Source organism: Anopheles cruzii, chromosome 2, assembly GCF_943734635.1.
Source record: "Anopheles cruzii chromosome 2, idAnoCruzAS_RS32_06, whole genome shotgun sequence".
NCBI classification, from domain to species: Eukaryota; Metazoa; Arthropoda; class Insecta; order Diptera; family Culicidae; genus Anopheles; species Anopheles cruzii.
The window spans coordinates 16,777,974-16,805,649 of NC_069144.1; the positions used below are offsets into that span (position 1 = coordinate 16,777,974).

The 27,676-nt window shown below is 49.4% G+C and overlaps 1 protein-coding gene across 1 annotated transcript; it reads right to left on the minus strand.

Annotated features, from left to right (window-relative positions):
* Window positions 1-3,481: 3,481 nt before the first annotated feature.
* Window positions 3,482-26,639, minus strand: LOC128278554 (uncharacterized). The gene is made up of 11 exons (XM_053017283.1): window positions 26,602-26,639; window positions 22,430-22,482; window positions 19,709-19,939; window positions 18,440-19,087; window positions 17,578-17,804; window positions 17,186-17,339; window positions 16,771-17,040; window positions 15,636-15,890; window positions 14,071-14,268; window positions 4,719-4,897; window positions 3,482-3,958 (listed from the first exon to the last, which is right to left on the minus strand). The coding sequence occupies exons 1-11, from the start codon at window positions 26,637-26,639 to the stop codon at window positions 3,482-3,484; spliced, it is 2,730 nt and encodes a 909-aa protein (XP_052873243.1).
* Between the last annotated feature and the right edge of the window lie 1,037 nt (window positions 26,640-27,676).

Consider the following 27,676-nt stretch of genomic DNA (forward strand, 5'->3'; position numbering starts at 1 on the left):
TGAAGCATCACTGCTTCCCTCCCAGACATTTGGCTGATAGTTTTTGCCGGGGCCCGTAATTAAGCATTAGGCGGACATTGGACAGTTGGCACATGCCAGTCGGAGGCAGCGCCGAGCAGCGTCTTATTTATTGAAACATCAGTAAACTCGCCATAATTTGCGGAACAACAAACGCGCCCTCTCTGCGTGTGCTGCACGGGGATCGCCTAAATGGCTTCCAATTTTCTTCATGCTCCATGCACACACAAGGGATGTTGGGCCACTCGCCCCAGCCGGCTCACGTCTTTTGGCCAATTAATTCTGATAGAATTAATTTATTTCTCTTCGTCAGCCTACGGCAGCCCGGGATCGGTGTTGAGGGATTTTTTCACGGTTCTCTCTCTCTCCACCTCTCTAACTCTCTGTTCATCCTTCGCTCCTAAGCTAATAAACGTAGCGATTTGAGGCGTCGAGGGGGTTGAGTTTACATGGCAGGGGCAGTAGTGTCTGGTGCTCCGCTGTCCACAATTGCCACACCCGGCCCACTTCACCAGGCGCACCATTTCTTATTACGCTCCGTCGAAAGGACGAAGGACGCGACGAATCGATGCGGTGTCAAGATGGTGCCCGGGTGTAGACCGAAGAAGAAAAGCGAACCGAACAACTCCAATAACCCCCCCGCCCCGGACCGGAACCGGAAGTGGCGGCGTATGCTGGCGGAGAGAAACTTTACGCCGAGTGATTATCGGCCAGTTGTGGCCTGTTTCTGCCCAGGGAGAAAACGGGAACACAACCACCGACCGCGGTGGGGGTTTTATGGGCGACCAGGATCGGGGGACGCTCGGGGGCGCTTGTCGGCGATCGATAAAAGGATTAGTCCAACCGGAACCGGAAGCTGACATCAATTACAAGGTCTGCCGCACGCCTTGGACGGCCACACGGCCTCAGGGTGGTGAATAAAACTAATCTTTCAGCCCGAATCGCGGGAGCGGCGCTGGAGTGCCGGAACTTTCGGACAGGATAATAATTATTTTTACATAAAATTGCTGAATTGGTGGCAGCTTTCGCGGACGGTGTGGTCATCAAATAGCACTAAACTGAAGACAGGAAAGGCTGGCTAAAGTTCTGTTAATTGCCGATTTATTTTCTCACTTGTATAAAATCACACTGTTTGCTAATGTGTTGCGACCATCTTGCGCTGGCCTTCAATACTGTTTTCATTGCTAATGTTACCATTGTTTTTGCATGTTCGCTTTCCATTTAAATTTGTTCATTAAACCGCGGTTTGGCGAAATTTCGTTTCTGTTTTCGCCCCGTTTTCGCTTTCTAACTCCGCAACACTCGGTCTGCTGTGCGTTGTCAAAATGCACACATTTAACTATACATAATACTGCAAATGGTCTTTGTTAATATATTGGTTTACTCTGTGTGGCTCGTTCGGTCATAAATCTCGCAGTATTCAATATGGTGCATCTTATTGCCGCTACTCGTTTGCTTGAACATCGATAACATTATCATTTGTTTGGGTTTTTGCTTTTTTATCGTCTGATGTATATTTCTCTATCGAACTGGCCGCGCCTTTGGCGGCCACATGGCGGGGTTTCCAATCACCTTCCATGCACCGTTCAACAGTCTTATTTTCCTCGAAACTCTTAGGTGAGAAACAGATTGCAGTTGGACCGCCCAAGAGCCTGCCCCGGCTGCGAGAAGGTGAGATCCTGGGTGATCGATTTATGAGTTAGTAAAGTCGAAGTTGGACAGCAAAGAGAACGACTAACGACAAACGTCATGTGGCAGATGTTTTATATTACATAGAAAAGCGATGAAAAGCCCGGTTGGCTTAATCCAGTTCCTTCTCTCGCAATGGTTCTCCTGTTCGGCACCGTGCTGATGATGAGACACAAACAGTTAATGAACCGAACCGCGGTTTATGATTTCGATTTTATTTACAAACACCAAGTGCTGATCGGAGATAGCCAAAGCCGCACTACAATGGCAACATGAATCATTTATGTCCGCCTAGACAGGGTCACGTTAGAAACCTTCGTCTGGTTGCCTTTGGCAGACCGCCGTGCCATGAAACCGGCAAACGTCACGTGCAAAAGTGTTCCGCGTCAAAATCCGGCCCGTTCCGCAAACATTGCCCTCACCGTCCGGAGGCTGCCTGTGGAGCAGTTACTTCGCTGGCTTTCAGTTGAGGTCGCCCTCAACTTTGTCGCCGTGTCGGGAAGGTTTTTGAAGAATTTTACATATCGTTACCATACCGTTCAATTATTCATAACCTTTCGCGAGTGTTTCGCGCTGCCTGGCGGTGGAACTTGGCCGGATACTTTGCCCGGGATGGCGGGGATTATGGGCTGCTCAGGCTCGGCTCGCTGCACGCTCGCGGTAAGGACGCCGGCAGGGTTCGGGGCACCATGTGCCACTGTTCGCACAAGGATTTTTCTAAACTTCAAACCGTTAATGCGGCACTGGCTCTGCCGGCCTGGTCGACAGCCACTACGGAGTAACGGTGGTGCTAATGGTGATAATTATTTGCAAATTTGACAACAAACCATAACAGAAACAAGAGCTCTGCGAAAGCAACGGTGGTTTGTGGTGTGGTGTTAAATCCGGTCTTGCTGATAGAAGAAGGAAAAAGAGATTTAACAAACAAAGTGCGTGTTTGTTTGAGGTTTTTTTTCTACAACATAATTGATGCGAGTTCGAAAGATATCACGGTTAGACTGTTCCTGTTTGGCACCATAGTTATAGCATAAAACGCATCTTTTTACACATGATTACGGTAGCTTTTAGATAGAAGCCAGAAATAGGAAACCTGCACGTAGACGAGAGATGACTGATGCTTGAAAAGGTGTGTAGATAACGAAAGCTTATCTTCTGCCAAATGGTTTTATAAATTTTTTGCACTTTTTCCCGGTTTGTTTCAACAATTTGCTTCACGATATTTTTTGCTTCCACAAATGGGGACACTAAAGTGATTGGATGTCAACATTCGAACGATGCTGGTGCAGGATCGCGATCCGCGCTACCAACGTTGCCAACTTAGCCGTTAATAATTGATGTTTGTTCTTACAATTGAAACAACGATTGTTTTTTTACATCAGCCCCACGTTCCGCGGGAGGAATTATTTTATCAGGTGAACAAATTGTTGGCAAATATTTACGCAGGCGCTTACACACGTAATACCATCGTTCGCCCGTTCCGCACATCGATACAATATTTACATACGGGGTTACTTTTGTCGTGCACTCAACAAACGGAAGAATAACGGGAACAATTTACAAATTTATTGCCACTCATTATTTTTTAATATTGTTTTCTTTTAATAAAAATCTTGTTTTGACTTTAAGTCTGCCAACGAGCGTGCCACGTTGCTCGAGAATAAGGAAAATAAACTAAACGGGCGTGTGTCTTCGAATGGCTGTCCTCACAATTGTTGGACACACTTTGTGCAGTGAGCAGTAAAAATTGTGTTAGAAAAGACGACGTCGGAGCTCATCAAAACCGAAACCGAAACCGAAGCAAACTATCGCAGCAAGAGGATGCAAGAGCTATGCAGCCCGTGAGGAGCGTGATGACGCCGTGCACCGGAAGTGCACCTCCGGCGGCGCCACTGCTGCTGTTGATGGGAAAATGTATCTCTTCCGGTTCCGTCATCACCTCCTGGCCGTCGTCCAGTTTGTTGCCGTGCAACGTGTTGAGCGGGTGAGTGCTGTGTGACTTGAGGTTGGCGCCGCCCGACTTCCCCGTGCCGGAAGTGAACGGTGGGTGCGAAGCGAACGATGAACCCGCACTCCCGGACGGTCCCCGAGCGTTCGTCGGTTTGTGCTTTTTCGTTTGCGTAAAGTTCACCCGAAAGACGGCCTCGGCCACGCCGCCCGGCGACGACACGAGGAAGTAGAAGGTCCTGGCGACCCGCTCGTTCATGTGCACGTAGGTCAGACGTGTCTCCTTGCAGTGCGGCGTCGGCAAGTCCTGTGAAGAACACGGTAACGGACCGGTTAGGGCACCGTGAGCTCAGATGTTCATAAGGCGACGACACTTCAGCGCAACGTTTGATATGTTGCGATGGGGGCATTCTCCATCTCCATCCTTCGCCGCTAAAAGTACACACGTATCCGCTTGATGCGGTCACGTCCTTTAATCAACCGAATGCGGAGTCGGTGCTTATCGGTTCCCTTCAAAAATTGCCAAACCTGCTGCAAAACCTTGTGGGGACTTGTGCGGAGTGGAGTGCACTCCGGAATGCACTGGGATGGGCCGCTGCATTAGATTGCAAAAATCGTGCAGAACGCGTTTCGAGATATTTTTCGTTCTAAATTCTTCGCCAACCGGTTTCAAATAAAGCAACGTGTAATGTAGTGCATGGCGTCAGCATGAAAATTCGATAATACATTTGTTGGCGTAAGGCATATGGCTGGTCCTCACAACTCACACTGCTGACGGTAAGTCGTCACTGGACAACATACTACTGTGGCAAAAACATAACGGGAACTGGAGTTGTCTTCGATTATAGTGGTGTGGTGAATTCCTTTCACATGTCAACGATATATACTATTTGGATTTGCGGTCTTGGTTCTATTTCTTCGTGATTTTTTTACCTCACATTTTCGAGAAAGAAAAAAATGTCGAGTGTCAGGCACCTTTTTTATGGTATTGAATGTTTCGTAATCTATTTCTAATCTTAACTAAATGTATGATGTTCCTGAAAAAAGGCATTAGAAGAAGAACTCACCGTTAGCCCGTACGCCAGGACTTCGCTTCCGTACTGATTCCCGGGTGTGTACACTTGATCCCCGTGCAGCCACCGGGCTGCATATGCGGGTGGATTAGCACAGAACTCGACCGACAGATGTAGTGAGGCCCCCGGAGCGGCGGTCGGTGTGGAGTTCCTTGCCGATACTTTCGGAGTGACTGAGAAACAAAGCAAGATGATAGCGAAAACTTTAGGCCGTCCTGAAACATATTTTACAACAAACGCAAAACGGTGATTGTGAGCAATAGAAACCAATCCCCAACGGTGTTAGCTTTAGAAATTCTTATCTGCAAAAATGGCCCACCAGCAAAGTTCAAGCCGTACGCACAGTGCGCCCTTACCGTGCGGAGCACATTTAAATGCTTTCGAACGAAACCGCAGGCTGCGGATTCTCATTATCGGATGGGTCGTACAGAGCAAGCACCCGGGAGCGACAGGGAGACTTCCTACTTCCGCGCGCCATCAGTGGCGGGCTGGGGCCGTGGCTGGGGTGGAATCATAAATGTCATTACGGTTGATACACATCTCGTTACATCTGCATTTTCATACGATGCCCGGTGGGACTGTCGCCGGCACGGGCCATCAGTGACTTCTGTTTCTGACTGGCTTGTGTTCGGTTGCTAAAGTTGGGTCGCTTTTTTGTGCCAGCTTCGTTGGCAAAGGTCGACTAATGAACCGGGCGAAGTACCCTACCGCGGTGTATTACCATACTTTTTTCCGCTTCCCGTAGCCGCCGTGGCGTAGGTGAACCGCCGTTGTGATCAAAAAGGGAATGAAAATTTTGCGGCGCTCAGGATGAAAGTTGGATGGAGGAACTCGAAAAAGTGTGGACTGCAACTCTACCGGCCGCACTTGTTTTTTCTCTACTGATCTGGTGTAAATATCCTTTTCTTTTTTATCATCGTAACCATCATTAAGATGTGATGCTGAAAATAAAAACACTCGACCTGACGCTTGGGAAATAAGGAACGGTTCCGACTCGGAGTATGGAAATCTGGCTTTGGTTAAATTTAATTTAAGCGTTTTGATAACTGTCTCATGGAAAAGTACCGCTTCGACGAGCAAAAACGGGATTCATATTTTATCCCGTACCAGCGAGGTCGGCCCAAGTACCGACGGACCCACAAAAAGGCTGGCGTTGCGTTACTTGGGGCCCCGAGCAGTATCAGATCGGTAGCATCTGCGATGGCTACAATGCCTGCGGGTGCAATCAGTGTAATCGGCAACATAATCGTTCCGTTGTCTGAAATCTCCCCAAAAGAATACCTGAACGTCGGCCGGATTTTGGTCCTCCATTTTCGGTGCCGCTCAAGTCTCAAGTAACCGAACGGATGTTCGGCCGACGGATCGAATTATGCCGAACCTGCCGCTAGCAATTTTATCGAACGCAAACTATTAACAGATTATTACGGTGTTTGTTGCTAATTTTTTGTTGTCAAACGGTTAGCCTGATGTCTTGTGTTGGCTTCCACCACTGGACGTTTAAGGCAAGGAATGACCTTTGGATGGTCAATGCTTTGATTGATGAAGCTTGTAACTTGGCATTCAAACTCAAAAATTAAATGGATTCTTTTTTAGTAGCTCTTTCATCAGTATCCTAAACTTATTCTGCAATCTGTTCTCCAGTGTTCTGTTTTGAAACCCAATTTGGGTCTAACCTTACATGAAAATTTTCTCTAATTTTTCCAACGAATCTGCCTTATATCGGCGTTTCGCTGACTAGCATAGTGTATTGTATGATTAGTGATAGATTATGATCAACGAGCCGCTGGCTTCGTCGTGCCGAAATGATTCGAGCCGAAAATCAATCCGGCTTGCCGAGGATAGACCCGTTATTAAATACGTTAAGCATATTACACGTATATTGCACCGATGTGCACTGGAACTGGCTAAATTTTGCCCCGCACAAAGGTAATGTCGAATTATTTGTATTTTACGCCAACAATGGATGCGATTTGACACCCAAGCAAAGGTTCAGCCGGTTCGCGATGGGTGTAAGGTTCGAAACTGTAGGGCCGCCCAAAGTAACTTCCAATGGCGCAGGATTGGGGCAGGAACGTCACATAACGCTGTCTCTATTTTGTCACAAAACATAAGGATAATTGGTGCTCATTCATCAATCAGTTAGAGTGCCTAGAGGCGCAAACAGGAACGGATGGTTGCTTGTAACGAACTGTGAAAGGCTCAATAAAGTGTCTCTCTAAAGCGCCCGATCCGAGCGCCATTCACTCAACTGCTAGAAGAAAGCCCAGCATTGCCACAGATACTCCTATCGAGGCACACCACAACAATCGGAGTTTCGCGGAACCCGACGAGGAACGGTGAACCGGCGTTTTTTCGGTTAGCTCCGCTCTGCCGATTCACTCACCATCGGAATTCTAATTCTATTTCATCTAATCCCCGGTGAGGTGGTATTCTGTTTCGGGAGCGTCCCGGGGAAAATCGGAAAAATAAGAAACAGAAAATGGGCAACAGAAAAGCAACTCAATCTTAACGCTCGCTCTGCCTCGCCTCCGTGAAGCCACGGTGCTTCACGCACGCACACGGTGAAATGAGAAAACCGTTTCGTAATGCAATAAAAATCGAATCGAGTTAAGCTTAATTTACTGCTCTGTCATGTTAACTTAATTCCGAGGCTTCGATTTTATTTTACACAAGCTTCGCCATCGCATTCCGGTGCCAGTCCTAGGACCGGCTGCCCGGGCTGGCGTTTGGTTTAGGAATCTATTTTTTTCTTTTGCGGCCGTTCGGGCATTTGGGCTGTCTAGTGCCTCTACTGCTGTCAGAGAGATCCGGTTGAACGGTTTCCGGAACGGGGTTCTAACTCGGGCGCCGAAACGAGCATTCACTGGTAATGTCATTTATGATGAGGGACCGTGAAATGCTGTTGACAATAATGATGCCGAACGGCCGAACTGTCGTCGAGTATCGTGCTGTGGACTGATTGAGATTGAGCACTGGTAACTAGGAGTGTATCGGGTAGCAGTATCTTGTTTGGGTTATTTTGGAAGTACTAACCAATATATGGTTTGGAACCATTCGGAATAGGAGTTGAGAGTGAACCGGTGACTTCTGCTTAAATGTGCAATTGGTGTTTTTCTTCGAAAAACTAATCAAGCCAACCGACAAGCGAACGTGTGCGATGTGTCCACTGCCAGCATTTCTGTTGATTGATTGACGGCTGATTACAAACCCACTGTGCGAAAGTGTGTGTGTGTGACTGTGTGTGCGCCATAGCGACAACGAGACTAAATTTCAATTTGCCAACCGAAGCATAAACTCGATCCAAATCTCATCACTCCAACTCCAAGTTGGAAGTGCTTGAGCGAGCAGCAGCAGCACGATCGAGTAGCGCTGCACCCAGTGCCAGTGCCAGTAATTTTCTGCTCGAAAATCAGCTTACGTTATTTTAATTCAATCAGTTCGGGCCCGGTATTCCCTGGGCTTGCCGAAAAAAAAAGACGCTAACCCCTCGAAAGCGAACGTCTTCGAAAATTGAAAATATGCATCCAGTGGAAGGAAGCGAAACGATGATTGCTGGTCGAACAACTTCCCGCAGGAAGTCGAAGCGGCCGCCACCGGGAGTGCAGAACAAAATAGAAATAGGATTGACAGGATGGAATATTAAAGGATTATTTTTTTCTTCTTGCCACGTTCCACCAAATGCCATCACCAGAGCACGGTGCACGACGGTGGTACGGAAAAGTCTGCCGTGGGTGAGCCCTTCCGGGTATCCGGGATCGGTACGGCAACCGAGAAAGCTCTCGGTCTCCCGGTTGGCCCCATCGGGTTACTTAAGCTCCGGGGTGCTTCGACAACGAACGATGACGAAGGCGATGGCGACGACATTCTCGACATGCAACTTTGGCTTACGGTGATTATCTTCGATTTCAATTTCCAATTTTTGCACTCCTTCGCCGTGCCATTGTCAATAAGTTTATAAACTCCGCTCGACTCGGAGAGTCGAGAAGTCATCCTGGGCCGGTGGCCTGTGGACTGGGATGGGAATTGCACGAGACCGCCGAGGTAAGGGTTAATTGAAATCAGCAGCAATTTCGGGGCGAGTCAAGGTTTGCAAAATTTTCCCCGTTTTCATCCTGATCCGGCTCACGTACAACCCTCAACCCACGTCCCAGGTGCGGAAGGTTGTTCCATTCGATTCCTGGCGAACGGCAAGGTTGGCAGAATTTTGTCGTTGAAGGCCACATTTGGACCTTAGATTCTGCTGGCTACTTTTCGTTTGGGGGAGGGTTTCTCAACTCCAAAAGCACACAAGTGCGGCGGTTCATAACTTGGCTGATTTTTCATTTTACCAACGGTGGAGCTTTGGAGCCCATTTTCCGACCCCTCCAGCCCACAGCGTCGCACCGGGCTGCACCGAAGTGGGCGGTTTAATCTGGTAATGGTATGGTAATATTTTAATTATCCTAATAGGTTTAACCTCTGGACCCGGGCACCGGTCAACCGGTCCGGTCGCCCGCGGAACGAACCGAAGCCGTAATGCAACGACTGCAATTTTCACAAAAAGCATCACAAACAACCGATCCGGTGGCCCCGCTTACCGAAGTTAATACGTGGCGTGGCGGGGCTTCTCTATTGGTGGTTTGTTTCAGCAAGAGTTGTGTGAAGGTTTCGTTTACCGAGCTGGTTTGGGCTTGTTGGGTTATTTATGTATGTTTAAAATTTGGGTTTACTTTTGTTCCATTTTTAAATTTATTTACTCACCCTAGATGCTAACCGTTCGAATGAGGTTAAGTTTATAATTTTAGTAGTTTCGTTTTCTCTAAACATTTGCGTGGACAGCATTTTTGCCAACAATTTTAAACTTTCGGTACTCGACAATATAAGAGGTAGTATTAAAATTATTCTTTCAAATTGCATGGTTCAATAAGTCCGGAAAAAGACAACGTGGCGAATTACTTCTTTACAGAGGTTATGACTTGGGGATTGTTTCGTCTTATTCGAACAGTGTAGATTCTCACCACCATTTTTTCAATAATTTTTCTATATGTCCATGTGCGCTCCAAACACCATACAGTTTAATGCTCTATCCTAGCGCATTAGCTGTTTTGTGCAAGCTCTTTGGTCAACATCTGGCTGGCCACTAGAATATAGTAGAATAATGGAATATGTTTAAGAGATCACCAAACATGAGAGAGCCAATGAGCTTAGTTTGCGGCCCTGTTTTGCGATGGCTCAACTTTGGCCATTTAAGTCCAAGACAGATCTGACCGTTCCGAAAGCGTTCAACTGGACACCGTCGGCCAGCTCTGTGGCGAAAGCTACCCCAAAATGTCTCTCGGTTGCCAAAAGCCCTGGGCGTTGGGCGGGTCCCGTTTTATTGCTTTCTTTTGTCACAGTCAGCCCGCCAGCATAAATTTGACATCAAGTCAGCCGTTGGCTAATGGGGCATGGGGCCGTCGCAAAACTCGCGCCCATTGCTGGGAAGGGATGAAATATTACTGCCTGCCGGTTACAAATTTGTGTGGCAGCCCGGGCTCTCGGGGTGCAATTTGTTCTACGATCGATAAGACAAAATGGGAGGAAAATAACTCACGGAAGGGAATCTTGGCCGTTTACGATAGGCTCTTCCATTTAGTTGGTCTTCTCTGACAAAGAGAACGCCTCGGAAGGTAAAACAAACAATGATAATAGACTCAATACCGCGATGGCCCGGTAGGGATGTTTTACATATTGCTATTTAGTACACCGTTTTATCGCGAATTTCATGACGTTTGTTTTAATATACACATTTTATTTGTGTGTTGATTAGCTTTTGTCATTTGGCTTTTTTCATGACCGGACACTAACCGGGTCAACGAATTTGGTGGGCGAACGGGTAAAGAGGACCCCGCACGCCGCTGTGCGTCATTAGTCAGCGTCAGATAAATTCGGTAAATGTTTTATGATGAGAAATTAACGAAGATGAATAACAGTTGTCAGCGGTAAGACGCTGGGCTGCGGATGACAGCGATTTATCTTGCGTTGCTTTCCAAATCAGTCGCCGTACCGGGAGACTTTGTCGCGCACTGACCCATGGAAATGTTGAACGAAATCGGCACGGATGCGTTATTTGGTGACAGGCGAACCGTCGTTGATGGATGGTTGAATTAAAAACGAATTGAATACAAGCGACATCATTGCATGACCAAACGGTCTCGACTGTGAAACGATTGGCTTGAATATTCTCAGCCCCTCTAGTGAAACCGCGACAAAATTTTTAGAGTCAAAAGTAACCGGCAAAGAGAATGGGCGGCACGTTGAGTTTGAAAGGTGCCCTACACCTTGTTGTGATTGGTTAGAATAACTTGAACACGGCAGGCAAGTTCGTTTGTGACGTTTTACTCCACGACGCCGCCATTTTCTAATTATATCGCAATTATTCGTCAATCAAAGCGCCGGTTCCTGACGCCGTGTCTCTTAATCGTAGCAATTTAGACATCCGTACTGTTGGGTTTAGTTTTGATTTGATGGGACTGCCAGCAGTCACTTGTTTGATGCATCGTTCAGTGCCCTAATCGTGTTTTGTTCGTGTTTCTGCCAATTATGCTATGATTAGGTTCAATCGAAAGTTTGATATTATTGTGACACCCGGAAAAAAGGACCCTATCCATCATTCGGATTGTTGTTGGGTCATTCATATTGAATAGCACATTTTAGTAAAGGAAAATGCTGGTTTTTTCGGTTCACAGTTTCTTCATTATTCATTCATAGTTGGTACTAATGGTCCTCGACTACCTACCTTTAAGGTAGGCCAATGCGTCCACAGTTATAAGCAGTTTTCTGCTGATGCTAAAACAGCGTGTCATCGAGGCCACACGAACTTAACGGACCAAGACGCTCGCTCGAGCGAAATGACGTCCACACTAGGCTAGGCAGTAGGGGCAAGGATATATGATTGATTGCTGAAACTTCGCAAAGAAAGCCCACCTTTGACCACCGTCGGCGACTCCTAACGAGCCAAGAAACCGGGGCACAAAACAGGAACAACCGCATGTTTTTATTTTTCATTCCTTGCCTTCCCTTTCTTGGCGGCCATTTTATGCTGACCGTCGGGACGTCGGGCGCGCGTCCCGTTTCATGTTGCAAGCGAGCATGTTCGGTCACGTGGCCGGGTTCGGGCCCGTTTTTCCAAGGAAAGCACACAAAACCGTAGTCAACACGCGACCAACACGAACAGAACACTGGCACTGGCACTGCAGATGATTGCTTCGGTGCCCCTTCCCTACAGCCGTCCGTCCGCTCCTGCCTTGCCGAACATGGCCGTCGATTTCGGTGGCAGCCAGCAAAGCCAGCACCTTTCAACCAGCTTGCCAACTTGTTTCACTTCAGTTCATTCATTTTCAACTGCGGAACTTGCGGACAACACTGACAAAAATATTTCATTTCTATTCGGAGGTACTTTTCTTTGCTTCGGGGTCGGTGGGTTGTCTAGACGTCTCGCAGGGTGCAGGGCATTGAGACGGTCATCGCCGTCTTCGGGTCGCTTTCTTAAAGCCGGTCGCCAGCAAAAAGAAGTATCTTGGAGACCACTTGGCGTTTGTGGAGTTGCATTTGCTGCGGCTATTGTAGAGAGAGGGGAAGAGGCTAGGGCTTCATTCGCAATGATTTGTGCCAACGAAATGTCGGCGAGCGAACTTCGTCAAGAAAAAGGCACGCCTGGCCCCGGCAGCCCGGGCGGGCAGCTGGTCAACAAAGTGGCATTTCGTGGAATACGAATCGCTTTTGAAGATATTAAATAATGGGACTGGTTTTCTCGCAGAAAGAAACCACATCAAACGGAAGGCTGCTAAGGGCCCACCAGGCATCGAGCATTGAAAAGATGGAAGGCTACGCAGAAAGCTGGTCGAGAGCGTAATTATCAGCAACCTTGAGAGTTTTATTTTTATACTAAGTGGTTCGGGTTGATTGAACTATGTTGCAAATATGTTCAAAATTACTGCTGGATCTACAAGCTACAGTCGGTTGGCCGAACCAACTTTGGCCGAAAACGGAATGTTCAAAAAATCGTTTACAGGGTACGGTTTAAGCTTTACAGTTCCATTTTTGGCAGTCACCGATCGTGGAACAAAAACTGGAACTATCGGTCGCTTCCGGCCACAAACCTCAACCAGGGACAACGAGCAAGCGCGCCTATTGTTCATTGCAATCCGACAACATAACTACCAACCGGCCGGCCGTCCGTGGGTCACAATTTATTCGCCGTTGAATCGCTGGAATCGCTTTCGAATGGCGGTGAATCGCTTTTTCTATGGCCACCCATCCACCCACCACGAAGACCACTGGCCAGGACCGGAAGCCAACTGTGAAAACGTCTCCGAAGAACGCGGGGAAACAATAGTGGACGCGAAAGGAGTGGACTCGATAAACAAACAGCGAGAAACTGGGCCATTTTTTCCACCCCATTTCGAGGGCCGTGGTTCCGTAACGGCGAGGACGGTAGTACGAACCTACAGGCCATCCCCGTCGGCCATCGGTAACGATGATTTCTCGCCGGGGGTCGATGGAGACAAGAAAATGTAATGTACGTTGGCTTGGCGGTCCTTGGCGGTCGGCCAAAGGTTTGCCGGGTCGGACCGGCCGGACAAATAGCTTCACTTCAGGTCCGCGAGCTACAATAAATAGCTCGTTGTGGTCGCTAGTCAGGCTGAGGCGTGGAGGATTTAGCAGCCTAGCGGTCCATTTATTGAAGCAATAGGCTGGGGCAAGTGTAGATAAGACCGAACACCGGTTAACTCGGTTACCGCACGCGTTGCTCCGTGTGTACTTCGGTGTCCAACTGACCGACCGATACCGGACCGAAACTCCGGTGCAATCCAAAGTGCAGCACCGAGCGGGAAATGTTGGCCACCAAAAAAAAAACGAACAACGGGCCCGGCTCGGCTCGGTTGAGAAAAAGAAGCTACAAAAAGGGTGGGAAGAACCAAAACGGATACACCGTCGAAATGGCGTCCGAGTCCTTCGATGGCCATTAGAAAATCGCTCCCCGTTCGGACCGTGACGGCTTTTTTTCGCTGGCAAAAGAAATGCAATTGCACCGGTTGTGCGGTGTGGTTCGAATTGCCCGGATCGAAGGGCGCCGCACCGTATCCGGAAGTGAAAGAATTGGCCAGTGGTTTGGGCCCACAAAAAAAAACGGCGAAGCAGCACCATCGGAAGTGCTCCACGATCTGGCAGCCATTATTTTTTCGGAAGAACTTCGGAGCCGTGGAAAGTCAATATTCAATAAGGGAACAAAAAAGGGCGAATCGATTCCAGAGGCTACCATTGAAGTTGGACACAATTAAAAACTAGTTGAACCCTGAGCCGGTTCGAAGCAGCCGGGGCTTACCTTTGACCGCAAGCGAAACAGTCCGAGGCACTTCCGGTTTCGTTCTGTGGTTTCCGGGCTGGCTCTGGCCGACGCACTTGTACGTTCCGGCGTCCTGGTAGACGACGTCCTTCAGCGAGAGCTGCCCGTAGCTGTGGCCGGAGAGTCCCTTCAGCCGGACCGAGGCCGAATCTAGGTGGGACCAGCAACCGAGCGATCCTGAGCCACGAAGCGGAGAGAGAAGTGTAAGTGTAAGTGTTATTTAATATTGACTTTTATGAATCGAAACGGGGCCGTACGGTGGCGCACGGGCGCGGGCTACGATTGGGTTTAGGATTTCAATTATTTTTCAACCCAAGTGCAGATGCAGTTCAATGATCATTGATGAAGAAGAATATCAATAAACGGGTAAGTACACTCGCTGATCAACGATTGATTTAGGTGGGTTAGCCGAGGTGATTTGTAGATATCCTGGTGCGTTGGGTGAAGTTTAAGTTACCCTTTCCGGTGAACAATGTGTTGGGATATTGAGCTTGTTTCGTAGCTGGAGTGATTTGAGTTCCATTCCGTTGGACGAATAATTAGAGTGATATTGTGCAGTTTTTTTATGGGCAACGAATTATTTAGACTGTCACTTGGTGTCAAACTAAACTCATCGAGAAAGTCTTCGGTCGACATCATTTTAAGCGGCAATTACACAACTGGCAAACAGCAGTTGGAAAGCAAGCTACAGGAAACGAAATATCTGACAAATCGAGTCAAAAGAGGTGCACGGAATGTACTTCTTGAAGTCGTAAAAGCAAACAAAACGGGAAATGCTGCCCCAAACTAAAAGCAAAGTTCAGCAACACTATCCTCCTGGTTTGGGGTGGCCAGAACGGTACTATTTTGGCGTAGGAACAGCACCGAGGAAACAGCCGAGCGCATGCCAAGCCGGGTCGAGTTGAGTAAATCGGATCAGCACAACTTTGGCCATTCCCGTGTCTGCCGGAGCGGCTACCGGCGAAAGAACAACTCCTCAAGTGCCGCAAGTCAAGAGCGGTAAATGCTTTGATGCATCTTCGAGCACCAGTTTGTAATTTTGATTCCATTTGCCACCGAACCGGTTGCGGAGCCGCGCCAGTTCGTTGTCGGGTCGGTTTCGTGGCCGTATGTAAATGATCTGGACTCGTGCCGGAAGCTCGTGGCCCAGCCTTCGGGGTGTCTTCGGGCGACGGGCCAACACTTGACACTGGAACTTTCTCCCGTGCCCGTGCAAGTTGATAGTTCCGTGACACATAATTTAAAAAACACGGCACACACAGGGCAGTCCCCTTATTTTGACGTGGCTCAACCTGAACTGCTCCCCGGAGGTTGCCGTCACCGTGCAATGTAAACGAAAAAGTTGTTCCTACGAAAGCAATCTCAAGGGAAGCCGTAATCCTTGCACCTGCTAGACCTGCTAGGGCGAGTGAGGTAACCGTCATGTGAGAAACACTCTCGGCAAACCGGCAACTCGGATGCCGGGCTAGGAAGCGATCGGGCTACGGAGATTGGAAATGCGATGCGAAAGTCTTGAGAAATTTAATCATTTTCGTCGTCGGTACCTTGAGGGCACTGCAGTGTAACGGAGCCACCGAGTTCGACCTCCATTTGGCCGTCGTTGAAGAAGCTTCCACCGATCGCCGAGCCCGTGGAGCTGTTTGGGGCGGTCCCACCATTTGAGGCGGACACTGCCGACGACGATGAGGCTGACGGTGACGATGGATCGGCGGATGAAGAGGAGGAGGAGGAGGCGGGTGAAAAGGCCGACAGGGAGAGGTCCTGTTCGACTGGCTCGGAAGTTACGTCGACCGGTTCGTCTGCAAGAAAAACACACACACATCGTAGTTAGTGATCGCGAATAACAAATATTATCACAACGCGTACCTGAGGCAATTAAATGATATCACATTGAATCATATTTTTAATTTCGATTTTCATAAAACATAAAAAAAACACGCTGCATCAAAAAGCGCAATGGAAAACTGAAAATGGGAAAAAATAATTCTTGTGACAGCGTTCAAAATTCATCACAAATTAATGAAATGACCGACATTCGGTCCGCCATGCCGCGGGGCGCACATAAATGAGCTGTCAGCTGCGGCAATTCGTGGCACATGTGATGCGCGCCGCTGACCAATACTGAAACGCCTGCGACAGCCAACCGGCCAACATAAAGCGATTGCATAAAAAATCAATTATTTCTTTGCTTTCACAAGAACGGCACACTTAATGGGGTTTCATCGTTTTGAGAGCAGCTGTCAAAGGGCCGCACACAATCGGCCATTTTGTGACGTTTCCCTGTCCTTGTACCGTCGCGGGAAAGGTTGATGTTTAAAATGCAAATGAATTGTCAAATTGATTAAAATAAGTGGACATTAAACGAAAATAAAAAGGAATGGGCTTCAAAACGCTGCCATACGCTGAATGGTCCGAAGCAGCGAAGATTGACAGTGCGGCAGTGACAGTTCTTGGTATGGTAATTGGAAGATTTCAGCCGGTACTCATTCATTTTCTCTGGATTTAAATAAGCTTAGACTTAGCTGAGCTGAAAACTGCTTCGCTTAGACAACTCAGACCGGTCGAAAACGTATCGTTAAATATTAACTCAACGGAAAAATAAACCATAAATATAGATGATCGATGAAAGGGACACCCAAATAAAGTGTTACGAAAAGTACTGCAAAACTTTATACTCACAGCGTACGCTCAGGTAGTACCCGATGCTCGAGTACTGGAAGTTGAGGTGCCGCGAGGTGCACTTGTACCATCCGGAGTGCTCCCGGCGGATCGAGCTGAAGTTGAGGAACCCGTCGCCGATCTGCGGCACCGGCGTCTCGCCGTCGTCCTTCTGCCACACCGGCGTGCTGGGTGGGTTCGAGTCAACGTCGCACTTCAGCGACACCGCGATGCCCTCGCGCAGCGGATATCCGAAGCCCGGCGTCCGGGTGATGGCGAACGATGGTGTATCTGATCCGTGATCAAAAAGCATGTCCGCAAGCGAATGCGGTCCGAGAATTGAGCAGAAAACATGTCATTTTAGGTAGCGCCAGGGCCGAAAAAAAACGAAAGGATACGAGCACCATCGATATGACTAATGAAAAATTCCACTCACATTGCACGTCGAGCAGGATGGATGCGTTCTGGCGCACCTTCAGCGTCGGGTGCTCCATGATGCACAGGATCCGCGCGTTGTGGTGCACCCGGAAGACGGCCGCCAGCTTCGCCTCCGAAACGGCCCCGCCGTTGATCTTGTACGGTTCCCGGTCCTTGGCCGCCGTTGGAGATTGAAAGTACGAACAACATGTCAAAAATTGATGAATCTCTCCCGCTCGGTGGGCTTCGGTTTGCATAACTGTAGGCACAGCCGCGGAGCAAAAGAGCATCTGGCGCTTGCTTGTTCCGTGTCTTTGCCACAGTAAAACTTCGTCCTCGACGCACCATCGTCAGTGGGAAACCCACCGGCCCACCGGGAGGTTGCGAAAGTTTTCTGTGCCACTAACTAACCTGCTCCTTCTTTATCTCCTGCAGCTCCAGCACGTCGGTCGATAGTTTCTGTGCGTGGCGGTCGAGTCCGGGGCTCAGGAGCACCTCCCAGCTGAGCATCGGTTTCGGGTTGCCCCCCTCGCTGACGCACGCCAGCGTCAGCTCGGCGTTCTCCTTCGCCGGGATGAACATATTGCTGGCATCTAGGCGCCGCGAATCGATCAGCAGATACGGCGCCTTCGGCGGATCTGAGCAGGAGCAGGAGAAGCAAATTGTCGGTTAGTCGTGATTGAAATGATTCCAATCGGGGCCTGTCCCGCCGGAAGTGTGTCATGCCGCAATCAAGTCCCGTTTTGGGTTTTTGGTCGGAAATACAGCCAACCGGCGCATATGTTCCCGTTCCGTTTGTTTCGTTCGATTCGATTGGACAAATCTGCTTCCGATTCCCGGGTAGCGAAATTAAAATCCAAAATGGCCGACCGACCGAAACTCGCGACCCGCAAGATTGATTAAAGTTTTATTTATGCCACAAGCAGGAAAAAAGTATATCATTCCGAGTTGCGTCTCCGAGGGATTCCTTTGGCCGGTGGGGCGTAGATAAGAAAAAGTTCGCAATGCACTTCCACGTGGCACCGGGGACGGAGAAAAGTTTCATTTCCCGTCTCGTGCAGTGCGATGCCAGCGGCAGCGCTTCCGGTGGATTTCAATAAGAATCAATCGAGCTGCGTTTGAACTGGGTCCGAAAGCCCGTGCTGGTTCCCAGTTACGAAAGTTTCCCCAGAGTAGTCGCCGTCACCGAGGCCGAGCCACATTTTGACGTGTTGGGCGCGTAGCATAGCTTTCAGGCAAACAACTCCGCCCGCCCGCCCGTGGCCACACTTACCGAGCACGATGAGCTTGATCGGACGGCCGTTGAAGAAGAAGCCGCGGGCATTCTCCGCCTCGCACTGCCACATACCGTCGTCCTCCAGCATCACGTTGGTGATGGTGAGCGCCCCGAATGGTTCGCGCACAAACCGGATATCGGTGGTTCGTGACTTTTTGTCCATCGCGTGCACTATCTGGCCGTCCTTGAGCCACACGCTCGACGTGATGTCGGCGTCGACCTCGCAGTTGAGCCGCACCGTTTCGCGCTGGTCCGCGTACACCACCACCACGTTGCCCTCGGCCAGCTGCTCGTCGGCCGGATCGCGGACGATGGGTCGCAGCGGCAGGGCCAGCGGTTCGTCGTACTCGCCTTCTTCCGCTCGGACGAACGGGGTGCGAACTTGGCGTGGAAGTTTTCCCATTTGCGCCCGGGAGGCCACCGGTTCGACCAGCTCGACGCTCGATTCGAGCAGATCCGGCCCATTGAGAAAGATGATTTGTTCGCCAAAGTTCGTGCGTGTCCCGAAGATCCCGGTGCCCGTGGCGTGGTCCACCCGTGCCGGCCGGTGGCCCGGTGTAATGTAGACACTGTCGTCGAGCAGCATGAAACTTTCGCCCGGCGGTAGGTGCTCAGCGTCGCGTGGAGCCGTCTTGCCACCGTCACCTGCCACCGACGAGCGGTGGGACGATGTAATTGTTCTTCCTCCCGGAGCGCGCCCCGGTGATGGGCCGCCGGCTAATGAGTTGGAACTTGGCGGGGTATCCTCTGGTCGGGGTCCGGCTGGAGCCTTCGGTTGATCTGACTTTGAGTGTTCGAGTGAGCCGGTGGCCACTCCACTGCCTTCGGATGCCGGCGGTTGGTCTAAATTACGTGCTCTTAAACTTGCTCCCCCAGCCAATCGGGTGTCCGTGTGCTGGAGCTCGGTGCGGTATGCACTCGACCCCGTGTCGTGCACTTGACTTTCTGTGCTTTCTGGAGCGCCATGCGGATGTACAGAACTGTCTGTCGCCATTTGTACCGGTGCTACCGGGCGTGAGGTGGATTCTTCCACGAAGGGCTCACCGGAGGGCGCTTTGCGTGCCGAGTGCCCTTCTAATGCGCTGGACGTCGACCGCCGGTGACGCTCGTCGGCTGCGACGTACTTGTCACTAAATTGATTAACTAACTTCGCTCGGAAGGTGCGCTGCGCCTGAAAGGTATGCAGCACGCTTGACAGGCCCTGACCCAACTCGGCGCCGTCATTATAGTTTTCTTCGATTGGAACGGTTTGCGTTACGTGCGTACCGAGCGGTTTCAAACGGTTATCTAGGCCCGAAGCGACCTTCGATGGAGGTAATACAGGGTGTTCCACACGAGCTTTCGAGTGTAGCTTCTCGAACTCATTGTTATCTAATATTCGGTGGTATAGGCTGTCTAAGCTACTGCTGCCGCTGCTACTATCGGGAACGTTACGTGGGACCTCTTCGTTGGGGCTTCCGCACACCGCTGGCAGTGGGCCGATGCATGTAAACGAACCTACAGAGAGAGAAAGAGACAGAGAGAGAGAGATGCATTAAAGCTTGAGCGTTGCCAGCAGCATTAAAGCTTAAAATTCGATAGCCCTCCGGAGAATGGCACATGAAATTCGCCATCACATGCTTGAAAGGTTCACGTCCATCATCGGCGAGTCTCCGAGGAGAGGACCCGGACCCGGTAATTGGGACCATTATCGTGCGGCAGATTTGCGAGACAGACGCCCGGATGTTAAATCTTTAATGTCGCACTCGAGCGCGCGCTACTCATAAAAAAGGATCCCTCATCTCTGTCGCGTCTTCTGGAAGGTCTTCGGAAGCTTCTGCCTCTGAAAACGATGAATCTGTTCAATCAACCGTGACCGGCGTACCGACGGCACTGCTGCGGCACCGGCGGGATCATCGTCACCAGCTTATTTATTATTTCGAGAGCATTCTTCAGCCGAGCCGTACCGAGTGCTCGTTAGGTGTCACCGTGCGGGCCGGTTCAGGTTTCAGCCGGCCGGGCGGCGGGTCTCGCCAAGTGCTAGATAATTTTTGTATGCGCCACAAGACGCTCGATGCGACGCTCTAAGCGACGTTGCGGCGGTTGGGCGGATGGACTTTATCGATTATGAAAAGTGTCTGCTTCGCTCGTCGTGAGAAATTGATCGAAACAGAGGACGTGGCCTTATGTCTGGTACCTTTCGGTCGTCTGGTCTATCGTCATAGTGCCCGACTTTGGCCGGTAACCTGAGTAGTGTGGCGGGGAATTTGGTTATCTTTATTCACCTTCATTCAGCCGACCAAATGAGACGTGCTTTATAGCTTCAACCCACGAGTGTGGCTCACTTGTGTTTGGTAAGGATCGAATTAAGGTTTTTTATAAATAAACATGAGTCGATTGTATGAATGGTTGCCATTAAAAATGAATAAGGAGATCGAATATCTAGGGAGAATATTTTTACTTTCGTTGTTCTTTTGCTGCCTATTTGAAAGAACGATTGGTTTGATTACTTTGCATCCGGATTTCCCGTGCAACTCGGGAGAGCTGTGAAACATAAAAAACGGTCAAAATGATAGACAATCCCACGATTTAAGACTAATTCGTTTAAGTTGATGTTAAAGAGTGTAGTTAGAAGAGCTTTTCGTATTAAAAGAACAAGAACTTACGTGCAGAATGGGTATGAATTGTAAAGATTATAAAATGAAAACATCCTCTTGATGATCCAGCGCATACAGTTTCGAGCAATTGAGCAGAGTCTGTTTGGCCATGAAATGCCACCGTTTGACTCACCGACACTCCCAAGTGCCTCCAGCCGTGAAGCAGTGTAAAATTGGGAACTTAATGGAATTAGCGCGGCCAGAAATAAACACTCCCCGGGCAGGATTAGTCAAGTTCTGCAGAGAATCCTGCCGCACAGCCCGTTTTGCGCCCCCGGCCACGTCTCTGATTTTAATCCCCGTTCCCGGTTCGAGCCCCCATCGGGATGGTTGCGGCAAAAAATCTCCAAATTCACTAGATTAAGCTGCCGCGCGGCGTGGGCTAGATCACGAAAGTTTATGGCCACAAACAATTACGATTTTAGGGCGCGCCGTTCGTTGTCGCTTTTGTTGTGCGCGTCGAGCGGAACGAAGCGAAGGACGAGATTGGAGAAGATTTAATTTGCGATGGATACGCGGGAGTTGAAGAGTCCTTGGCCCGTGGCAGAATGTTTCACTCCTTAAGGTGGCCATCGTTCCTTTCGGATGCCATTTTGTTTACGGGTTGATAAAATGGAGGCAAAATTTCGGAAAAGATTCGATTTTTTTTTTCTTTTTTGCTTCCTTCGGTCCACTTCCGTTCCTGCTCCGTGGTTGCTCACACCAAGTGCATCAGGAAACCTGCAGCCGTAAAGTAGCGACATTTCGATCGTGTTAATAAAAACATTCTTTTATCACCTGCGCAATCTCGAGGAGTGACTTTATCGGGCCATTCCCATCGTTTCCTCTGCAGAGGGCCCCATGCACCGCACCGTGCTGGGTAAACAGCTTAGGGCAACATTTTTTTTTTATGCCCTCAACGAGGCCCGGGGATGTCTATGAGGAGGCCCGCGACTTTCTTCCCGCAGAAAATATTGGCCATAAAACGGTCGCCGCGTGTGTCTTGCGCGCGCGGAGAAGCATTTATTGGGAAACGGCTCTGCTTGCCGCAAAACAGCGTCGCAGAGCAAACAATGCGCAATAACCTGCGACGGCGATAACCTGGCGGAAGTTCACGACCCCCAGTACGCCACACGCATACAGTGAGACACCGGAAGGCAATCAGCAGTGCGCGCTGAGGGCCTCTGCGCGCAATAGTGCCAACCGGCGAAGATACCCCGGCCTTCGGGTTCCGTTCCGGGAGTCAATAAGTCCGACAGATGCCACGTAGTTTTGATTGTACTTTAAAAAAAATTGACAGGATGTTTTTTGCTGTTTACCGCTGTTCGGCTGTTACTGTTTATTGTTTTGATTGATCATGCAAATCATGTACCTTCGGAGAGCGTGCCATCCGATGCGGCAAAGACATGGCGCTCATTGGGACTGCTGGCGAGTTTGAAGACAATGGTTCGTTACAAAATTCCTCGGACTTATTGACTCATGTGCTAAGCTCTCAAACGAACGGATTCGAAAATTCGTCTCACTCACTCTCTCCCTGTCTCATTCTGCTTGAGATTGTCTACGTGAAGGAAGGCCACTCACTAAAACCGATGACTCAGGCTTGCTTTTATCACGGTTTGATGGTCGGCTGTTATTAGCCGGGGTCGTCCGATGTTTTGTTTCACTTCACTTCTGCTTGTTATGCTCCCCTGGTGCTATTGTCATCCATTTCATCACTCCTTGCCAACAAGAAAAAAACAAAGGGGGCCAGAGCGATGGAAAACCGTTTTGCTGCTTCTGGACACATTTTTATTTTATGACAGCTTCCCCAGCATAACAATATCCCCGGGAAGGAGAAGAACAAAAATACCGTGTGCCTCACGAAACAAGAGGCTGCGGAAGATGCCAGGACAGGACACCCATCACGTGGTGGCCGCGTGTGACGCCGGCGTCACCGTCGTCGTCGTTGATTATTTTTATAGATTTGATGATCTAATTTTATGAGGCGTTCAGCAGTTTTCTTCGCTTGGCCTTGTTTCTGGGGCCGGGTGAAGTGGAGCGATGGAGCACCCCAGCCCAAAGTGGCGCTGACCGGTGACCTCGTTGGAATTTCCAACCACGTGCTGCAACCGTTCACTCCCAGCTGTTACCCTCGGCGGCGGTCCTCGCGGCGAGTGAACTTTTCCGAGGCCGAGGAATCATTTGTGCGGACTCATCTTTACGGCCCGGACACCGGAAGCCTGAAGCCCTGAAGCCCCGAAGCCTTGGAAAGTTTTTCCAAGTGCTTGGTTTTCGGTGGAATCCTTTTCCCGTTCTTTTTACCTTCTTTTTTTTTGTTTTGATACCATTCCCTGTCTCTTTCACTCCTTTTTGCTTCCTCCTAATCGGAAGTTCCAAAAATCTTCTACTTCTAGCGTCAGAGATTTTTACGGCGAGTGAGGGACCCGTTTTTTGTTTGCTTCCCACCGGAGAGACGTTGCCCTTTCGTCTCGCCAAGCCAGGCTACTTACGCTCTGGAGGGTGGCGTTGTGGAAGATGAGGTTTTCACGGGCAAATGGCTCGATTCATTGCCGAGTGGCTGCCGGTAGCGCCGGGATTTGGGGTCCCAAAATCCCTTAATACTCATACGATCTTACAGCCCCGGACCGGGGCACCGAAAAACTGCTGGCACGGCTTTCACTTTATGGTGTAACCGGAGACCAGGAGCAGGAGCACTCTGGTGGTGCCGAATTCACGGGAGGTGCTCCGGTGGCATGGCTTTTCCGTATCGCCCAACAAAACCCGCCGTAGCCGGCTGGAAAAAGGCGCCTCGATAAAAAATAGCATTCTGTGCTCGACTAAGTTAACGTGTGTGTGTGTGTGTGGGGGACGTCGGGAGTTGACTTCCTGGTTCTAGTTAACGTGTCCACTTTAGACGCTTCACATGCCACTGGCTGGCAGTGTCCACTGTGGTACCTAACTTTCCTTCCGGCAGGATTGATTCAAAAACTTATCATGTTACAACGGCCCCGAAAGAGAGAACGGGAAACGAACGGTCCCAAAATCAACAGCATGCCCCATAAAACAACGTGCAGCTTAGTGTTGCGATCGACCTGAGAGTTCGGTTGTTGGCACACAAAGAGGAAAAAAATTGGACCCCAAGCCCGAGGAGCCATTTTGATCGCTTAATCGTCCGTGGTACTTGGAACGAGTTTTATGGTAATTTGGACCAGGGAACTGTCCTTCAACGGGAGCTGACCGACTAAGTTCTGGGAGAGATTTAGTAACTATTATCGCTCGAGGCGCAGCAAGGATGTAAATTTTGGGTAGTGTTGATATCATTCCTAAGCGATGGAGACGCATGGTGGTTTAGAGTAAAGGCACCGAGCGCCTCCATCAGTGACCGTCGAATCGCCATTACAAAAATATCCAGCTAACCAACTTGTTTATCCAACTTTAGATGTTGAATCACGAAAGATGTTTATTGGAAGTTTACAACAACCTTTCAGGACCGCATGCAAAGACAATCCCACCAACTGTTTCCTTATTTCTTCCATCAAACACATAATAAGGAACATAATGGAACAAAAGCGAAACAGAAAGTTTATCAGCTGCTCAGCGGAGCCTGGAGCTCCTTTCCACTCCGTCGGGCACGAGTCCCGTTCTGCGGAAAACTGATAACCAACCAAAGTCGGGCTCGCTGGTCGGATCGAGACCGGGTCGAGGGAGCACCAGTCGAATGTGTTGTCTTTCTTTCTCCACGCTACGCGAAACGTGCTTCCGCATCTAAAATCACGAATTTTCTGGCTGATTTGATTTATTTGGCACACTTTCTGAGAAAAATTGTTCCCATAAATTGTGTGCGCTCGTGTGAATGTGTGTCGCGGGTTTCCCTGCATGTGTTTGCGTGTGTTTGTCACGGGTTTGCATGCGAACATCGGGGCCAACATCTTCCGCGAAAGCCGCCAGCCGCTTTTCGAACCGCGTTTTTCGCCGCTTCCGCAGGCGAGTGTTTGAGTTCGATACACTTTGGGTGGTTTTTGGGGAAGTTAAATAACAGTACGATTGAGGCGTGAGTGAAGAAAGAAAGAAGTGCTGCTGCAGCTGCCAGGCCAGGCGTGTGTTTGTGCTGCCAAAGTTTTGTTTGTTTAGCGTTTCGTTTTTTTCCCACGCGAGCACACATAAAGCACACTTCATCAGCGGAGATGATGGTACGGAAAATTACTTACACCGCGCCGCCCAAGATTCTGGGTGAGTGTGATTTTATTTATTCACAGAAAGTGCCACGCATTTGAGAATTGATGATTTTTTGTGCTGTGCTGTGGTCGAAGAATAGAACTCGGTTTTGGGTTTAAATTACTTGCCGCGCGCGACATGCCACGAAACGCTCGACGACTCTCGGTTTAAATCTTCGCCATTTGCCAGCGGACAGCTCTCAGTGGCATGTGCGGCACCCTTGCTAGTGTTTTATGGCACGTGATTTAGTTTAACTAACCGTTCAGAAGCTATTATGCGATGAATGGCGTCCAAAAAGCAACCGCTCACCCGTTTCGCCGTACACGGTCATTAATCTTGCTGGCCTTGGCGAAAGGGTCCGCACAACAATCGTTTGCGCGTCTGAGGAAGAAAAGTTCACGAACCGATGGCCGAGACAAACCGGGGGAAAAGTATTTCCACATGCAACGTGAACGGATGGGCAACTGCTTTTTTGGGGCCGGCCAGCAAGTGATTCATGTGTGTGTTCGTTTCGCTTTATCCTCGCTTCCGGTGCGTTTTAGCTAATCAGATGAGAACGGGAACGGGCCATTTGTGCCTGAGAACATCCGTAGACGGGTCCGGAGGGACAGCACAGAATCGCCGCCATCCGTACTTAATCTATCAAAAAATCTTATACCGCTGGACGAACAAAGAAAAGTCGTAACTCGTGTCAGATAATTTTCATGTTCAGGGTACACCGGGGAGGGGGCAGAAAAACAATAATGCCGCCAGGATGAAGAAAATAAATGATCCCGAAAAGGTTTCGCGGGTGGAAAAGAATTATGTTTGTGTTTTTTAAATGGCGCAGATGAAATGCTTCAAATTGGCCATTTCAGTTTCATTGAAATGCAAAACAAAAATGGGATCGCTTTGACTGGATCATGGAAACCATTTTGTTATACTGAAACCAAAAAATTTATAAAAAATTGAGTAATACCACCAATTTGATGGTACTGATTTGAGTGATTTTATATGCCCCACTGAAGTAGTTTAAAATTGGGCCACTGTTTCACGCTGGCGATGGCCATCGCCCGGGGGTCCGCTGTTCGGAGAATGGTGGCGAAAAGAATGAAAATTAATGGTCCAATTTCGAAGCCGGCCAGCGGATATACACATTTTTTCTTGCATCCTCGGTTCCATCCTTTGTGACACGCTTCGGCAAAATGGGTTTCGGAGCGAGAATGTTGACCAGCCGGCCGCCGGCGGCGTTCTGGGCGTGCTGGTGGCGTCACAGTTGACCTATCGCCCCGAATGTCTTTTGGTTTTTATTTTTATGACTCTTTGGCTCTTAGCGTTGACCGGCGTAAGACGATGCTGGGGCCAACTTACCACGTATTCGGTACCACGCCGCCGAAGCTCTCGGCCATAAAGAGTGTGTCCAAGTGTGGGGGTTCCCCAAGACGACGGCGCGTGTAGACAAAATGGGTTTCTTCTGCTTCCATAAAGTCGAGATCGATGGTTTTCGATGGTGGGCTGGTTCTTCCTTGGGTAAACACTTGGAACCGGCCTGTTGTGGCACATGGCGAAATAAACCTCGATTCATAAGTGCCATGCTGAAATGTGATTCGAGATTTAACTGTTTGAGCTTCGGTCTAGAGGAGAGTTTCGTTGTATTCATCTCTAGGATGCAGACTCTCGGTATTTAATTGTCAGAGGCACCATGCGCCTCCATCGGCCATCGAACACCGATCGTCATTTAGATTTTGAACAATGAAGCATTTAGCAGTCACCAACACACTTCATAGTGTCTCCTTTAGAATGTTGCCATTGGTCGGCATATCATACTTGACAGACATTTGTATTATTCGCATTCGTTTTATGCTCATCACGGCCGGTTGTTTTCTTAGCCGAAGCTTGAGCAGACACACCACAGTGCACCTCGTTCAACCGAAAAATGGCCGAAAAGCGAGTGATGGGAAAAGCATTTCGCCATCGATGGGGAGGCATTTTCCACTGCGCCTCGAAGCCGGGAGAAGATTTATTATATTTAGCAATCTTTCGCTTTTCTACTCTCTTTCCTTTCGACATAATTTACCGTGGACGAGATTGCGTTCCGCGCGTTGTTTGGTTCTGCGCGCTGCCAAGTGGAAGTAGCTTTATGATCGCTTTCGAGGTCCCGTTTTTTTTTCTCCTTTTCCCATTTTCCGGTAGCTTCCCCGGGTCGGTGTGTCGATGGCTATGCCCGAGACCGGCACCGATACGCGAGGCGCGCCGGAAGCGCAGACAAGCAGGAAGGCGTACGAAGCTTACGGACCGGTAAACACGAACCGATAAGCCGGGGTGCCGAAGCCTGAAGGATGATGCTGCTTTCGGGGCCGAGCACGTTGCAAGCATAAGAAAGTGGCCCGGATTCGAAGTCGAGCGTCACGCTCGCCATTCGCGCCGAGGTCCCGAGAACCGATAA